At 32.6% G+C, this 18,748-nt stretch overlaps 2 protein-coding genes across 2 annotated transcripts; both read right to left on the minus strand.

The window, feature by feature from the left end:
• Positions 1-40: 40 nt before the first annotated feature.
• Positions 41-2,918, minus strand: LOC132722942 (uncharacterized). Its single transcript, XM_060707566.1, has 3 exons — positions 2,470-2,918; positions 2,039-2,156; positions 41-694 (listed from the first exon to the last, which is right to left on the minus strand). Exons 1-3 carry the CDS (start codon positions 2,882-2,884, stop codon positions 283-285), a joined length of 945 nt encoding a protein of 314 aa, XP_060563549.1. The 5' UTR covers positions 2,885-2,918; the 3' UTR covers positions 41-282.
• A 2,631-nt stretch (positions 2,919-5,549) lies between these two features.
• LOC132722947 (15-hydroxyprostaglandin dehydrogenase [NAD(+)]-like) lies at positions 5,550-14,458 on the minus strand. Its single transcript, XM_060707571.1, has 8 exons — positions 14,277-14,458; positions 12,735-12,828; positions 11,557-11,680; positions 10,462-10,568; positions 10,078-10,174; positions 9,570-9,646; positions 7,291-7,457; positions 5,550-6,939 (listed from the first exon to the last, which is right to left on the minus strand). Exons 2-8 carry the CDS (start codon positions 12,825-12,827, stop codon positions 6,813-6,815), a joined length of 792 nt encoding a protein of 263 aa, XP_060563554.1. The 5' UTR covers position 12,828; positions 14,277-14,458; the 3' UTR covers positions 5,550-6,812.
• Positions 14,459-18,748: the final 4,290 nt, after the last annotated feature.

Raw genomic sequence — 18,748 nt, forward strand, 5'->3', positions numbered from 1 at the left:
TACAATACTTCATTATCATATTTTCTATCCTTGTAAAAAATGTGGGGGGTAACAGTTTTGTTTTTGTTATGTATACACTTAAAAAGCTGTATTTTATAATAGAGCAGGGCGGATATTGCCGAACACTTTATATGCCAAGAATTTGATTGTTCGGTAATAGACGCCACTTACATGTATATATATTTCCGTGTTTTTTATTGATAATTTGAGATTTACAGTAAAGTATTTCATATTAGATCTACACAGCTTGTAAAACTTAAATTCACTGTCCAAATCAACTTTTCACGGTAGGTCCCTTCGCCTCCAGCTTTCCCAAATGAGTTTATATTGATATGTTGGCCTGTGAGTCCGAAACAGTAGTTGTTGGATTCTGCAATACCGTTGTATTGGCTTTTCAAGACCACTGATCCTGCTGTGTGTAGCAAACTGAATATTTCGTAAATGGTTCACTAAATTTGTGGATAATAATGTTTCTAAAACTTCAAACTCGCAACCCTCACAGTTCATTGTAAAAAGGTCTATATTAAAAAGACCCACTCCAATTTTGAGAAGGAATTCCGTTGCATTCGTGACGTACAATGGGGTTTCTCCGCGTGCGGTGGAAAACTTACTGGTTGCGCATGCGTTATTTCCTTCTATTTTTACCATAACGACTTCATTTTTCGTGCCAAGTCCAAGGTTGAGCACAGTGACCCTGAAATTAAAATGATTTGTTGTTTAATTGACGAAAAAAAAAAACTTTTCATAAAATATGGCAAAAATAGATTGACTCTTTGGACATGAAAATCAGAATTTATGCCCAACAAGTGTTTCAACCAATCATTGGCCAGCTTTCTTTCGGCCGACAAAATAATTTCGTGTCGGATGAATATTGAGAGATATTTTTTTAGGAAATAAGCCTAAATTTAATATTCTTACTCACATATCTTATCACTGGCAGGCACTTTGATTTATAAAAATTGAGTGAAAGAGTAACATGGATTAACATAGAAACCACTTTGAACGCTACGCTCCTTGCATTAATAGTCAAAGATAGTGGCAAATAGATGTGTTACATTGTACACCATAATTTACTATCTTTGTTTTTCAATTTTCTTTGATTAAGAAATTGAAAATTATTATTTGTAAATAAAAAAGATGGTGAGTTTTATAAAGATTATATTAAATGAATCGCGTTTTAATAACTGTTTTTTCCAAGATTTTTATTCAGATGAACTGATTGGTCATTTGCTTTTAATAACTTTTTTATAGCACTTATATTTTTTTAAGTAAAATTTAAATTGAACTGACCTCTTTAGTATCTAAAATGGATTCATTGATGGAAAATATTCTTATTGAATATTAGTGTTTGAAATTATTTTTGTACAATTGAAAGGCAGTATTTTAATATCACTTTACTTTGGAAAATTGTCTATTATTCAGATGAGTACATTGATCAAGTGTTTGAAATTATTTTTATCAACAGTCGCACATACATTGGTTAGTGTGCTGTTATTTTGTAAATGCTTAATACTAAACACCAAAGGAATTCAATTTGAAATACCCTGCAAACACTAACCTGTAAAACCATCCAAAAGGTACCATAAACAGCACTAGAAAGTCAAGGAAATAACACCATTTTCAACCTCATATTTCAAAATTTTCTCAGTCTATGGGAGGGGACACCCCTCCCAAGCCCACCCCAATGACATATATTTTTCTTAATTCCATATCATCTAAACATTTACAAAAACATTAGTGTACACATATATAAGCGAAAAATACATTGACATATAAAACACATAAATTACAAATTTTTGTCACATTAACAAGATATTGGCCCTATATTCAAACATGCACAATTTTCGCCTGTTGCATTATTTTTGTCAAAATCTTCCACCCATATGTCAGCCCCCCCAGGTAACCATGTTCTGTATCCGCCCCTGCTCCCTCACAACTATTCACGATCATGCAGAAGATACGATTGCATCAAATGATTGTACAAACAAGATGTAAGGAATTGTCTATATTTTACCGTTTTGATTTATTTAACCCTTACCTTTCATTATCTTTGAATTTCTCTGTTAGTAAATTTGCATATTTTTCAAGTGGTTCCAGTATTAGATACGTAGGGTTGTACAGACGGACAAACTCAGACGCATCGTCGCCTTGGTTACCTGTTGGTGATAAAATGCAGGTGTTTAAACTCTAACCCTAAAGATTCTGAATGATGTATGATTTTATAAAATTTTATTATAATCAACAATACTTGTGCATGACGATAAACAAAAAAATTCTTTGAAAAATTAAATGGTTGGGAAATTACATCTTATAATGAAAACAAAGTAATCTACAGTCAAATTTAGAGTAGCTTTTGCCAATTTAGCGTTAGAAGAGAGTCAATGACTGTTATTTACTAAAATGATTGACTTCACTTAATAAAAAAAAAACATTTCAGACCAACAAAGAATCAGATATCTAATTTCAAACCTCCAACTTCCATGAGTACAGCGCCTTCTTTAGACAGGTAACTGTGATGTGTACGACGTATCTGTGCCGTCTTCCAAAACAGGGAACCATTTTTAACAAGGTCACGTGGTCCATTGGCAACACATATTCGGAACCTCTCTTCCTCTTCCGTATTCAACTCGTCATTTACAGAATAGATTCCGGAAAATCTAACGCTTCCATACTTTTGTTTCACCGTCTCAACAAAGCTGGAATACGTGTCTGAATTGTTATGTATATGAAGTGGAATTGTAGGAATGTTGTCACGTGATTCGCTATTAAATACTAAGAACCTTGTTCGCTCTGAGCTTGCAGTGTCATGTGACCACAGAAACAAGAAAAGAATAATAGCACAGGTCACAATGGTAAATCCAAGCCTCGTATTGTAGCTGAACATTTTTAAATAAATGTTAACTAATCTTCGTCTGCAAAAGAGAGGATACTTTGCCGTAAAATAGAAAAGGGGCACACAAAAATTCATTATAGAAACTAATATACATGCAAAATGAATCATGATTTGATAAAATGAGAACACTTTAATAAGTATTAATCTTGCGCTTTCAGACGACAGTCATCAATTATTTTAATACAAGGGAGACAACCTTATCATCATACTAGTTACCTCCCTTTACAAGTCTACTAATGTCCGCATAATGGACTTTAGTCAAATAATATTTTACACATGTAATTGTAAATCTTATACTCTTTTCATTTGTCTGAAATATTTAATGTTCTTATACAGCCAAGGACAAAATACTGCCAAACCTAATTTCCCTAAGTAAAACGTTATCAATCTAAGATAGAATTGTTTTTTTTTATTGTTTCCTCTGCTAATAATGTCTAAGAAGAATCTCAAAAATGAAAGCATAATGAGTAGAAAACTAGAAATTGTTGATTTCTATATGCACGTTTCAAATTTATTTATCTATAATTGCTGAAGCATGTACAATTTTGTATATAGAACACAATGGAATTTTATGAAAATAACACTTTTTTACATACGCTTAGTAATAGATTCAATTGGAAGTCCATTTTGACGACACTTAAAACACAGTTCGGAATACGATAAAGTTTCCAGTTTCTTAGAGTGCACGTGCATGAATTGTTTCATAAAAATGTATCTCCCAACTTTTGTGGTAAAAACGGGAGGGGTACGTGAATATAAAATGCATATTTATGTAATGCTTCAGTAATACTTACGATTAAAATAACTGAGGCATATATAGTTTGTAAATAACAGTGTTATGATATATACATATATAAATGTCAAGCAACTCTGATTACTTTCAATAATATTTTGTGTCCAATAAAGGACCATAATGCCTCCGAAATGCTTTTATATTTATTTCTCAAAAGTTTTTAATTTTGGTATCTAAAAAGTAAGTTACTGGTCAATTACCTTAACTGTAGCTTTTGGCAATATGTACAGTTACAGTGAATTAGTGCTTTATATGGAAGTCAAAATACTACTGTGTTTACATTTTGCTACTTTATGGCTAAATTATTTCATATTTATCGTAAATTTCTTCGGGTAACAAGCATCTAAAGTTATTTTATACTATTTTTAAACATGATAAAATTCAAGTTTGCCCTTTCTTTAAGATATACTTTGCTCAAATTTGGTGTTTGAAAATATTGATAACCACTACACAGTAAATATTAAATAAACATGATTCGGCTTCATTCAAAGTAGATATGTTCTGTTTAAACTCCATACACTATAAGTGGTCACAATATGACTAGGGTCATTAACAAAAGACAGGTTTTCTAAGAAAAGGCCAATTTCACTTGACCTTTAACAGGGAATACAAAATTTGAACACATTTTTACTCAAATTTAAAACATTCAGTAAAGATTTCATGGATTTCAATGAATTTCTGTGGTAAGGATATTTAACCCAAAGATGAGCAAAGTATATACATGTATTAAAGAAACAACAATTTATTTGTTTCTGAGGCATAATGTGCATTTAAAACAAAACGAAAAAATAAAATGTCTAAAAGAACCGCATATAAATAAATTTTAACATTAAAAGACACAATGTAATTACAAAATAAATACCTTTAGTAAATGCAACGTCGGCCAACAAATATATAATATGTGTTATTATATAAGAGCGTAAACTATCACAATGGATTTGTATGTATCCGCCGAGACTCGTTAGTTTCAATAAACATCGAGAAAATTTTACACTAGTAATCAAAGCGACATGGCGTTTTACAGAACCTTGCTAAATCTTAATCCAATGGTGTATCAGACAAATATAAAATTTAAATGATATATTTCACTGACAAAAGCGTAAGATACAATTTTTATGACTTACACATATGTTACATTTGTTAACAAACAATGTGAGAGTTGATAATTGTGATAATTTAGGTACTGGCAAATAGACAATTTCTGTTACTTTGTCATCGATTTTTTTATGATGACAATACAAAGACTCCCTGAAGTCCCAATAAGCAGGTGATGGAAAAAAAGTTTAGGAGCGAATTCAGGATTTTTTTAGAAGGGGGTGGGGTCGGGGGAGCGGGAAGTGGGGGTGGGGCAGTTGGTGGTCCACGAGATTTCAGGAAGAAGTTTTACATAATCCAAACATAATTTTTCAATTTTAAGTTTTCTAGGAGAATGAGTCAATTTTTTGCGTGATTTTAATTTTAAAAAAAACCAGATGTTATCCGAATCCCAGAGAGGTTCGACACACCTATTACTATCCTTATTCGTCATGCGTACAAAAATGGCTGAATAATGGAAAACGGAATCTAATCTGAAATATGGTCACCTTTTTACATGCCAATTTTCAAGACGCTACTTGAAGTTCAGAAAGTGTCGCGTTCTACCTTAAGAGGGAGAAATTCTAGTTTTCATGTTAATATTTTACTGCGCTATAGTACTAGGGCGACGCCATTTTAATGATTTTTTACTCTCGCGAAACTTCCTGTTCATATAAGGGCAGTGATTACTGACGAAATAACGCTCCGCCATGAGAGACATAAACATAATAAAACTTGAACTTAAGTCAGACTGGCAACAAACAAAACCAACAAACACACATTTACAAGTACATTTAAATTCATTTATTAATGCTGATTATATTCATTAGGGAGCTACGTAACGCTATACATGTACAGTATGGAGGCAAAACAATTTCAATACAATGAAATTTGCACAATAAATAAATATTTATATATTATTGTATAGCACCATAATAACATACGAGACATTACTCTTTTCTCAGCATTCACATAAACGACGTACATGTACATTATAAAAACTCTATTTAAACTAACCACAAGTAGAAAACAATTTAACAGGAGCTGTCCTAGGAGAAGGGCGCTCTACCTTTTTCGGTGCTTGATAGTTAATTGCACTTAAATTTAATATTATGTGACATTTTATGGTTCCGAGTCACCTTGACCTCTGACCTTTGTCCTTTTGAACTGAAAAATGGGTATGACAGGTAAGTTTTAATGTCACAGCGTTGTTTGTATTGAAAGTAAAGATCATGAACGAAAACTTAATTAAAACTTAACCCAATAAGTTAGATAAAAAGATAAATCAACGCCAACGCCGTCGAATCGGTCTTGAAAAAAGCTCCACCCGCCCCCACCCCCATCTCCGAAAAATGGAGCTAAAATGAATTTATATTCAATTATAGAATAATACTGCTTATTTTTAGCATCGATTTTCATTGGATAACCTTGACTTTTATAGAATATATACTGTATACTACATGACTGTTGTTTATTTATGAAATAAGAATTTTTATCTAAAAAAAATGTTTTGTATAAAAAAAATGTTGACAGGTTATATATGACCGTGTATAAATGGTAGATTGCAATATAACCCCAGCCCAGCAGCTTTTGGTTATATAAACATATAACCCTTTGTATTCGGACATATAACCTGTCAAATCTTTATACTTAAAACTATATATTATATTATCATATATTTACAAATTCTCAATAAAAGCTTTAATAAATACACAAAAATAGTATAAAATCTAAATTCAAATAAATGTATCACTATGAATTCTTGTTCGAAATGTCTGTACACAATATTACATGTCAACCGAATTTAAGATAAATATGTGACAGTAAATTTTTGCATGCCACGCTTTTTAAGAATGTTTTTATTGAATACTTCATCCAACGTTTTTTCCCCAGAAACTTAGAGACACTGACCTTTTTTGGAATACCAAGTGACATTTATTTTTATTTACCCTACAATACCACAAGTCACAAATTTTGTAATATCTCTTAAAAACATTTTGAATCCGGGTTTTGGTTCTAGAATACCACGTGACACATAGGGACTACTTTTGTTCAAAGTTTATGCGGATGTTTTGTAAATCTATAAATAGTTCCTCGACTTTGCTCTATGGTAACAACCGCTCCGTTATTATCTTCCTTCTCTACCAGTTCAATAAAAGCCTTCGTCACATCGTCAATTCTGAATAAAAAATAAAACTCTAGTAAAATACCGAAAAGAAGGTCAAAATAAAAAAAAAAACTTACTGCCCTAGTCACACAGTTTAAATATGATTATAAATAGGCCTTCTGAAAAATCGGTTATTAATCGCACATAACATTTAAATTATTACTTGAAATACTTTTCTTTAGTACATTTTTCTAAATTTTGATTTTCTTGAAATATTTTAGCTCATCTGGAGGCATGCAACTTTAAATTAGTCGACATTTTTAACTGTTTTTAGATTATATGTAATTAAAGTTTCATGATACGAAAATTTATGATATAATTTTGAGATTGTTAATTTTTTTCCTCTAAAACGTTACTACTTACTTGTTAACACCTATCCCCTGTATAATTTCTTGTACCTGAGTCTTGTTCTCGTGATACGATACGAGAGGTGGGTCATCATTTAATGCGTCAGATAACATATTAGTTTCGCTAAATGCCGGACACAAGCACGCAAAACTTAAACCGTACTCCTGACAGGACGGGTTCGCCTGAAACATACAGAATGATCATGAATGGTACGTAATACATTGTTGTTGTTGTTGTAACATTAGCAGGGAAGGTGAAGTTCGTTTCTTTTAGTAATACAATAATTTTGACATAGTTTGTTTTCGTTACCAGTACTTAGTTATACTTGTGCATCAGAGATCTGCCGAGGACGCGATTTTGCGCCATTGGCGCTAAAAAAATGAGAATGGCGCAGGAAAATCGGCAGCAAAGGGCCATGGGCGCATCAAAAATCTGTGCCAGACTTATAAGAAAATAAAACTGTCCGTTGGGTATTTAGTCATCCAGTCAAAACTGGTACTAACAGCAACATGTTACCCATTCCCCTGTAATCACGCTTAGTGTCCAACTTTATTTGTCATCCAATGAAAACGCTGTATTTTTGTGCGTTAATTTTCATAGAAGAACAAAAGTCGATTCTATATCAAATTCGTCCATAGTCGACTTCTATTTTTCATAGTACTTCATAAAACCACATAGTGACGTAATAAAGTGACTGATTATGAGGCCAAATAAAGCTTGACACTAAATTTGTTACTATTCATCCGTGCTGTTCTACAGAAATTAGAAACATTCTCCTGTCGCTATCGCTCCCGTCAAAGTTTCTAATTTCTGTAGAACATCACGGATGAACACTAACATATACATATTCTTGAGTTAATCCATTCCCCTATAGCTTTTGTCCATGTTATCTACTTACCACATTTCTTCTTATAATCCCTTTCCCACACAGATACTCATTTCTACTACGTAAATTTAATCCAATAAAACAAACAAACAAATTATACAACTACTTAATATTTACAATGATTATCGATAACTGAAAAAAAAGTGTTGGTATTTTAAGAAATGCTGTAAGTTACAGTATAATCTGACAGGTGTAAAACTTGATCACCCCTAAGGTCACTCAAGTTCATGCAAGCTTTGGCTGATTTAGTGTAAAAAAGATGTCTATTTCGTCATCAGAATATTTGACAGGGTGATTAACCAATCAGGGAAACATTGTGCGTGATTTTTTTCATGATCAAAAGGTCTGTCGGCAAGTGTCTTTGATGTATGCTGTCTACACAGAGGCATACAAGGGGCAATAAAATTCGTCAATATACAGTGGTTAGGGACATTTGGTGCAAAGTAGGAACAATTAAATGGATAATGCACATTATTAGACATTAGAAGTAAGAACCAGCAATTATGTAAATAAATTTGCATATCAAATTTTTGAGCAGCCATTTGAAAAAATATTTTGCCTGCAATTAATATTAGTTAGAAAGTTACCATGTAGACATAATTTTTTAATTATTCATAAGTGAACCACTTGTCATAAAATATGATGTAAGTTTTATTACCAGGGAAATTCAATTATCTACAAACTTTTTAACAATTATTTAGGTCAATGTTTACTTATTTTCCCAAGGCCCATACTTTGGTAAAAATGGCCCATCATTTTCAGACCAAGTGGGCCCAGGGCCCAGTACTTTCAAATTCTTGGCAGATCTCTGGTGCATTATTTTGAAACAAATTATGTTTTGAAAGAAAACCCATTAAACGTCGTGACGTCATATTTGACGTCAATTAGTGTTATATTTTCACCTCCCTGAAATGTTTCAAAACATATTTCAATTATGTTATTTAATGAGTCACTCAAAATACATTGACGGTAAAAGCAAACTTCATCGAATTTATATTATATATATTTTGCTTGTTTGTTTGGGGTTTTTTTTCGAAAAAAGGAAGAAAAGCATATTTTAGTTAAGACGCCATAAATGAACCATTATACTTCGGTGAATTTGAAAAAAAAACCCTATCAATATAGAATATACTTATCTCATATAGAAAATCTATAATTATTACTCTTAAGCAAAAAGGGGACTTTGTGCATAATGTGCTGAAAACCGTAAAGGAATTCGGTAAACATTGAAATATTCGGCTATTTCGGTAGTGTTCCGTAGAGATTGCTCCAAATTCGGAAAAGCCTTAATTCAGAAGCTCGAATTGCCAGAGGACATTCAAATTGTGCTACATGTTTGTACAAAATGTGGTTAGTAGTCTTTCTGATCTACCAGCTTAATGGGCAAACGTATATTTATTGAACTTACCGCCCAACTTCTTGTATATCCAACTACACCATATTTTGATGCTGCATATGCCGGCATGAAGAAAACCGGAAATAATCCTGTAACCAGAATATTTTACTTTTATTTATTTACTTTTATTTAACTTTTATTTATTATCGGGCATTATTCCTTAAAAAAAGTAAGTTTTCATTACTAATTTGATTTAAAGTTCATGAAAATATATATACATACTTGTCAAAAATATTTTGTAAGAAAAAATTATGATAACTTATGATATATAAACTATCTAAGATCATTTATGATTTATGAAACTCTAAAATGTTATCAAAATGTCATCCCCTTTATTCCGGACACTCTTTTAAACCGGACAGAAATTTGGTAGTGAAGTTGTCCGGTTAAGAGGGGCTCGATTTTAAAAATAAACCTGTCTTTAACAAAAAGTATATGTATTTTTTTTGATAGTCTTTACAAAATATTCTTACTTTTAATATAGAAACATCTTGCCAGTATTGAAGGCGAGAATACTTACCTCCCGTTGAAGCAACATTAACAATAAGACCTCCATTTCCACCTTGGTCTTTTCTCATATATTTAATGGCAAGATCTGTCCCTCGCATCGCTCCCAACTGACATTAAAGAAAAGATGCAATTTCAATGTCTTGTTTTACGTGTTTTGTTTATTTTTTTATATATATATTTATTTTTGAATTATTATTATAGTCATAGTTATGGCAGCTCCCATCGTCATTGCGCCATCGGTGAAAGAGGTCATATTGCAGTTTTCCATCGTAAATCAACGAAATCAAACACTTTTAAACAAATAATAACCGGAAATGACCGAGCGTCCGCATATGCTTTATACATTAAAATTTATAATAATAGAAGCTATAAAATAAACTATTAACACACTTACTAGATTAACTTCTATAGTCTTCTGTGGTATATTTTCATTTAATATACCAGCATTGTTTACCATCAAATCAACAGATTTAAATTTTTCAAGTGCGGTCTTCCATAGTCCTGAAATGAACATATTAAAGGGACTTCATTGAGTTTTTTTATTTGACATGACGGGACTGGAAATATTTTTTCCGAGATTAATGTCCAAATTGAATGACTTGATATAGGTCTGGGTGCAAATGCTCAGAATAATTATTTTCGTTGTGAAAGATGACCCAAAATTAAAAACCGTTGCAACGCTTTTCACTCAAATCGAGTTAAGAATAGCACAAAAATGCGATTATCAGTTTATTTCTGAGTATATTTCTTTATTATCTGTTGTATAGCTTTCTGTTTTAAATGCCCCAGCTAATCTATGTAAGAAATTCAAATTGTATATTTTAAGGATTTTGGACCTCAGTGGGGTTTCTTTAATAAATAATTAAACCATTCTATTCATATACGACACACATCTTGATCTTCCACATAGAGGGGGGGGGGGGGGTTACGTCACATCGACACAATATAGGTCATATCGCGTTTCCAGCTTTACTGGTGTAGGAAGACCTCAGGTGCCCCTCCGTGCATTATTTCAGGCAAGAACGGGCACCTGAGTATAACGACAGACGTTCGTAAACTAGCTGGATAGCTTCCTCACATTAAAGAATCCAAAGTGCCTGTCGGGATTCGAACCCACAGCGGTGAGGGGCAGGTGGTTTGAAGTCAACGACCTTAACCACTCGGCCACGGACGCCCCAATAATGATACTTTTAAACTAGGGATTGTAAAGATGCGAGTACATCTTACATGATTTAGGCTAGTCCCTTACACAACGCTCCGTTGAGAATCAGACTAGGGTTACCTTTACAGATGTACCACTTGCTCGTTAACACAATCATGTTCTCTGCTCGCCGAACTGAATTGTTTCAGTTATATTTTGCCAGTGATCTCAAACTTAAATCTCTAAAAACATCACCAAGGGAAGATTTCTATATCAAGTTGCCATGTTGATAATAATTTTTTATTTCTTATCAAGTTTGTTGATTTAATATTTTAGTATCAGTTTTACCGTTGAAGTCCGTTTCACTTGTAACATCACATTTAACAAACATAGAGTTATCTTCCCCATAGGTTGCTTTAAACGATTGTTCTGTCTGCAAGCCTTCAGTGACATTGACGTCAGCAAAACATACCTAAAACAAACATACAAAGTATTTTAAACTTATATTTTATCTATCGAAATATATGCGGAGTGTAATTTAAAAAAAATAGGAGTGCGACTGATTTGTGTACATTCATTTGTAACTTGATAATATATATATATTTATGCCAAGTAAAACATAAGGAGACAAAGAGGGAGTAAAACAGTAAAAATGAGATTATATTATTATTGTTCTCGTAGAGGGGAGTGAAATATACATGTACCAGCCTTGTTCTATCTATATTCTTATATTCCAAATTATATTAGAATAGCATTTTTGTAAAGTATCTAAGTTGAATGTTTAAAAATGTCATTCTAGGCATGTCATGTACTTATAAATATCAACGATTTGCTGGGAAATAAAATGCAAATGTTCGGCCATTTCTGTTATATAACTTTACTTCGGTAAATCACTGATTACATAAACATGTATCAATTATAGAGGAGGGGAACCGAATGACTATTATGTTGTGCATGAGTTTATATAAATATTGTAACGTTAACCTCTTCAATACCGGCGATTATTTATAAATTCAAGATCACGCTTTTGTCTAATCAAAGATAAAAATAAATGTCACACCAGCTTATCGTCACATACGTATGCAAACTATCTTTGCAACTGATGTAAATACAAATACCGCAATTGTATGTAAGATTTTTACGATTTTTCAATCATATAGGCCAATATTGACTATATCATAGTTTTCATAACTTGTGATATAAAGTTATTTTTACTCATTTTAAGGTATATAGTCGCGCATGCATCTCTTTTTCTATGCTTTCTGGTGGATATGGTGGCTGAATTGTGCCATGTCGTATTTTCGCTCCGGTGACGCCACGCGAAAATACGACAAAGTCAAAACTTTGCCGTACATTCAATCCGCAGGGCGAAAACATGATAATACGACAAAAGTCACAACTTAGTCGTATTTTCGTCCGGCGCTCCGAGGAGCGAAAATACGTCATGGCACAAATTAGCCACCATAGGTGGACCAGATTTACACTAAGACATATTTTACAAAGAATAAGCCAATAAAACAACTTACTCTGGCTCCTCTCTTTAATAGCTCCTCAGTGAAAGCCTTCCCGAATCCACGTGCTCCTCCAGTTACTATGGCAACCGATCCTGGTATCCGCATTCTGCGTTTCAATAAATAAAAAATAAAATAAATAAATCTTCCGTAATTGTTAAAGCTATATTGTGGAAATGTATATTCCTAATTGTTTGTATAATTTAAGAACATTATGTTGAAATTTAACCCCAATAAAAATATGGCCACTTAACGCTCCGGAAATGATCGAGTACCAAGGTCTAATTAGTTTTTACTCCAATTAAGGAAACATACTATATGGCAATAGCGAAGAAAATAGCTTTGAAGTTATGTTTAAGGAATATAGATCTACTTTATAAATGTGTGTTTAAGTTTTACTTCCGGGTCTTTAACAACTTTTCTAGAATTCATCTGTATAAAGATTGGACTGGCAAAGTGGTTCGTCCAAAACTGCACGAATTTCACGGATTATTTCACGGTCATGAAAGACTGCCGCTGTTACGATCTAAGAATTTCAATGTTAGCATTACAATGTATCAAGTTGAACTAAAAGGCATATAAGTTGTCAAGTTTGGATTAAAAACAATATAGTGCTAAGCTTTGACCATAAAAAACAAATCATTAGTTCATTGTGCCTTTTTTTAAAGCTGCACATCTCCAGATGAGCCAAAATATTTCAAGAAAATCAAGAAAAAATAAACATAATTTACAGGTTATTTTGAAGTATATATAGAGGATATTCAAGTTTTTTCTATAAATACATGATTTATTTTCAATTTAAAAGAAAGTAGTCCGGCAAGACACCAGTGAAAATACGGAAAATATGTTTCACTGCAGTGAAAAATAAATTTTTACAGTGAAAATACGGAAAATGAAAATATGCATTTTATTTCATCAATATTTCTCAAAATTTCATTTAAAAGTATACATGTACAATAAATCATCATATTTCTACTAAAGTTCTCGTAACTTTAAAGTCTATTTTTTGCTTATTTTAGTAATTTTTGTGAATTGTAAACCCCATTGACAATGTGTAAATTACTTTCATTGTTCATTTGTCAATATTTTACATTTTAATATATTTTAAAAAGTTTCATGAAAATTAGCATGCTGCTTTAATTGATGTTAATTAGATACCAGTGTACATGCGTTACATACGAGTATATTAAATGTATTTGATTCAATATTGTGACTATACCAACAAGATCATCACACTGAATACAAGGAAACGTTAGTGGGAAAAGTGAAAACATGTAGACTATATATTGCGTTATAAATTACATGTACATTTATACATGTATATATACATGGCTGAATATAATTGGTTTGAATAGCTTAAATTACTTACTCACTATATGATATATAAATTTAACACATATTATGGCTACATAAATCTAGAACCTAATGTGATATGCACCTGAAACGTGTTCCTTCGTAGTATACTTATACAGTAGAAGTTAAAACAATACGACTTTTATGAATATTAATGTAATTGTTTACACGAGTTTAATTATATTTGAAATTTAAAATGTTTACCTTCTCCACAATAAGTTGATTATGTTAACAAGACCACAGATTCCAGTTTAAACCAGAAAACATTAAAGATGAGCCGTCCCAATTATATCAATTTTTTCTACATGTATATTTACATACACCTCACACTTTCTACAGTACACACATAACCACCTGTCCTGATACAGACACGCGACTATGCACATACAGTTTTAAATTAAACTACACACTCGTGTTTAAACACATACATGTGTGTACATAATTTATGTCTGTGTTGTGTACTGTGCAAGAAGAGAATTATCATAAGTTAAAGCTTTTAATGTGCCTTTAAATAAGATAAGTAAATTTAAAAAGAAAAATGACTAACCAGTGTGTGCAGGTTATATATATTGTTACTGATAATATGCGTGTCAAGCGTCCTAGTTTTATTTTTATAGACGATGACGTCTGCGAAAATAATGTAGTCGTTAGTAGCATTATTTTCGCGGGAAATACAAGCTGGCGGATGTAGGTGAAACTGGACACAAATTGTATTATTCTTAGGAAAACCCATCTGTTGCAGTCGGTTTTGTTGATGAAAGAAGCAGATTCGGTACATAAATCATATATTGGTATTTGTAAGCTACATCACCTTGAACCGACTTTATATGGATCACCGAAATGTAAACAGTATGTGGGTTTCCGGTTGTAAATATGAGGATTTCCGGTAGCAATCATCCATATGCGGAATTGTAAGTCATCTTATTTTAGTTGTTTTTGTTCCCCGCACGACCACAAAAGGGGGATATAGACATAGGCTCCGTCGGTCTGTCCGTCCGTCACATTTTCGTGTCCGGTCTATAACTATGTATTTTATTATAACTTGGAACAAATACTTGTGTGTTATAATAAGACGATATGTGTCATGCGCAACAACCAGGAGCCTACCTCCAAGGTCAAGGTCACACTTGGTGATTAAAAGTCAACATTGTCTATATAAAGGTGTAATTTATGTCGTGTCCGGCCCAATGCTTAACTTGGTCTGTTACAAGATATATTTTGTGTCCGGTCCATCAATTCTTCATAGATCAAGGGATTTTGAAACTATTTGGCACAAATGATCACAATAATGAGTTGATGTGTCATGCACAATAACAGTCGCCTACCTCCAAGGTCAAGGTCACAGTTGGAGTACAAATATTAACATAGACTGTTACAGGGTATATTTTGTGTTCGGTCCATAACTTCATAGATCAATGGATTTTGAAAATTCTTTGCACAAATGTTCATAATAATAAGACGATGTGTCTTGCTTAACAACCAGGTATTTACCTCCGAGGTCAAGGTCACAGTTGGAGGTCAAGAATATTGTTTCCAGTGCATAACTTTCTCATCCATCAAGGGATTTTGAAAATATTTGGCACAAATGTTCACAGTAAGAAGGTGGTGTGTCGTACGCAACACTCAGACGTCTGTCTTCAAGGTAAAGGTCACAGTTGGTTATAAAAGGTCAACGTCATCTGTTCGAGGGCATTCGTGGTGTCCGGTCAATAACATTTTCATCTATCAAGAGATTTTGAAATTAATTGGCACATACGTTGACAAAAATAAGATGATTTGCCATATACAACACCCAGGCTTTATTTCCAAGGTCAAGGCCACACTTAGAGGTCAAATATTAAAATGGTCTTTTATAGGGTATATCTTGTGTGTAGTCCATGATTCTTTTTATTGTTCAAGGGATTTTGAAATAACTTGGCTTAAATGTTCACCATAATTGGACCATGTGTCGTATGAAACAGCCAGACTCCTACCTTCAATGTCAAGGTCACACTTGAGTGCTAAAGCTTAGCATGGTCTGTTCTATATCAGAGTATATTTTGTGTGCGGTATATAACTTTTTCATCAATCAAGGGATTTTAAAATAACTTGGCACAAATGTTAACAATAGTAAGACGACAGGTCATGTACAACACCTAGACCCCCTACCTAAAAGGCCAATGTCACACTTGGAGGTCAAAGTCTAAAATAGTCTGTTACAGGGTATGATAATGTCATTGGTTGATGATTGATGACTGGACATGACCCAAAACCCCAAATGGTTTTTTTTTTTGTTTTTTTTATTTAAATAAGTAAAAAATTTTTATATATTTTTTTTTTTTTTTTTTTTTTTTTTTTTTTTTTTTTTTTTTTTTTTTTTTTTTTTTTTTTTTTTTTTTTTTTTTTTTTTTTTTTTTTTTTTTTTTTTTTTTTTTTTTTTTTTTTTTTTTTTTTTTTTTTTTTTTAATGTAACCCTGTAACAGGACCATATCCTGTTGTTTATTTTGTATTTGTCACATTTTGTGACTTTGAAATAATGATAACAAGATTTGTATATATAATGTTTTTTCTGGTGACACATCCACAGGAGCTATTTCAATATATTTCTTTAATGAAATTATTGTTACTTGCATGATTTAGCATTGATCAAAATTTTGCACTGAAAGTCTAGATCCATACCTCAATCTTTTGAAATAGCACATGTAAAACCTCTCTTAGGCGGGGAACGTTGGTAACTCTGTTACAAATTCTTGTGTTGAATAACAGAAATTGTCATGGAACTAGATTATTTTATTCCAATCGATATGCTAACTAATCCTTCTATATTTATAGAGTCCATAAGATATTCTTGGTGCCGAAAAATTCAGGGGAACTAACTCATCAACTTCCGAAATATATTATTATAGTAGCATAAACCTTGTGTATCCAATATTCCTGTTTCAGTAAAATATCATACAATGTCTATTGGTGCAAATTAGTTATAATAAAAGGAAACAACCAATTCATGAATATTTGATTTTATTATTTTTTGAAGATGAAAAATATAAATATAAAAAACTGTACACAATAATATACTCCACATTCAAAAACAGGTAATTAAATAATGAACAAAAACAATAAGAAGAAGTTAACAAACGACAAAATTAATCTGTAATTTTAACATTCAATACAGCTAACTGTTTTCTTGATAAATCAATTAAACATTATCTGTACATAAGAAATAGGTATTAAGTTTATATGAACCATAAATACAGCCATCTTGCGGAATTAAGCCTATTTTTTGGTTAAAAGAAACTAAAATTTTCCCCCTTTCTGCTTCGTATTTTTATCACTTAGAACTTGAAATTCTATCAAATAACCTATACAAACAATTGCACCATGTTTGTGTGTTCTATGCTTAATGAGGGTCCATCCGCCCTTACCAGCCACTGAGAGTACGACCAAAAATAGGCACTAGCCTATATAGCTTTTCTTGTGCTATATAGGGACTTTTTTGGTATTAATATCGGTTAGACATGATAATTAAGGCGTTTACTAAATTGTTCTCTGCACTTTTTATTTATTTCCTAGCTAATTTTAATGCGCGCTTGTGTGTATTCTTTGCTTAATGAGGGTTCACCCTTACTTTCGGGCACTGTGAGTTCAGTACGACCTCTGTTTTTTATGCAAAACTTGTACTTGGTCTTGTTACATTTTGCAACTGAAATCTATAATAGGGAAATGCTTATTTTTCCTTATAATATATAAAATTTATGGCCCTCGTTTTTTCAATTTAGTTGATAAATAAACAAAGATATTGTATTCAATTTACCCCCCCCCCCCCTTTCATTTAAACTAAATTGTTTTTCTTGTATTTTATTATGTTTTCTTTGCCCTTTGGTGTTTACCAAGCAGGATTTCCGTAAGGATCTTGTTTTTTTTTCTATTGTTTATCCTTTAGCCTGCTTGCGGTGAGTGAATCTGCCGTGCAACAAGTGGAGACCAAGGTCAATCAGTGGAGACCAAGGTCAACCAGTGCAGAGCAAGGTCAATCAGTGCAGACCAAGGTCAGTTGGCATATCTGTGCCGTCTGATTCTTGTCTGCACTGTCCCCTTTTTGCATTTTTAGCTCGACTTTTCTATGAAAAGGGGAGCTATCCTACTCGCCCCGGCGTCGGCGTCGGCGTCGGCGTTGGCGTCACACCTTGGTTAAGTTTTTCGTACCACCCCACTTTATTTCAGAAGTATTACAAGTATGGCTTTGAAACTTACCATACTTGTTCACCATCATAACCTCCATCTACAGACAAGAGTACATAACTCTGTCAAGGTTTTTGACAGAATTATGGCCCTTTTTTGACTTACAAAGTGTATTGAGCTTGGTTAAGTTTTTTGTACTACCTCACTTTATTTCAAAACCATTGGAGGTATTGCTTTGAAACTGACCATACTTGTTTACCATCACGACCTTCATCAACAGACAAGAGGACATAACTCTGTCAAGGTTTTTGACAGAATTATGCCCCTTTTTGACTTAGAAAATACATTGAATATGGGTAAAATCCACTTATTGCCTTAACCCTTTGAGATATTGCTTTGAAACTTTTAATGCTATTTCACATCATTACCCCCATCTGTACGCAAGAGAAGGTAACTCTGTCAAGGATTTGTTTTAAAAATTAAGGCCTTTTATCGACTTAGAATCTTGGTTAAGTTTT

The sequence above is a fragment of the Ruditapes philippinarum genome, unplaced genomic scaffold, assembly GCF_026571515.1.
Source record: "Ruditapes philippinarum isolate M1 unplaced genomic scaffold, ASM2657151v2 ctg3578_1_1_1_1, whole genome shotgun sequence".
NCBI classification, from domain to species: Eukaryota; Metazoa; Mollusca; class Bivalvia; order Venerida; family Veneridae; genus Ruditapes; species Ruditapes philippinarum.

What these genes read in the sequence shown, in the direction of transcription:
- LOC132722942 (XM_060707566.1), bottom strand. Translation starts at nt 2,884, where the DNA reads ATGTTCAGCTACAATACGAGGCTTGGATTTACCATTGTGACCTGTGCT. An exon ending in TGTACTCATGGAAGTTGGAG is followed by an intron (nt 2,157 to 2,469) that starts GTTTGAAATTAG and finishes TATCACCAACAG; the next exon opens with GTAACCAAGGCGACGATGCG. An exon ending in AAATTCAAAGATAATGAAAG is followed by an intron (nt 695 to 2,038) that starts GTAAGGGTTAAA and finishes TTTTAATTTCAG; the next exon opens with GGTCACTGTGCTCAACCTTG.
- LOC132722947 (XM_060707571.1), bottom strand. Translation starts at nt 12,827, where the DNA reads ATGCGGATACCAGGATCGGTTGCCATAGTAACTGGAGGAGCACGTGGA. An exon ending in AAGTGAAACGGACTTCAACG is followed by an intron (nt 10,569 to 11,556) that starts GTAAAACTGATA and finishes TGTTCATTTCAG; the next exon opens with GACTATGGAAGACCGCACTT. An exon ending in AGACTATAGAAGTTAATCTA is followed by an intron (nt 10,175 to 10,461) that starts GTAAGTGTGTTA and finishes CTTTAATGTCAG; the next exon opens with TTGGGAGCGATGCGAGGGAC.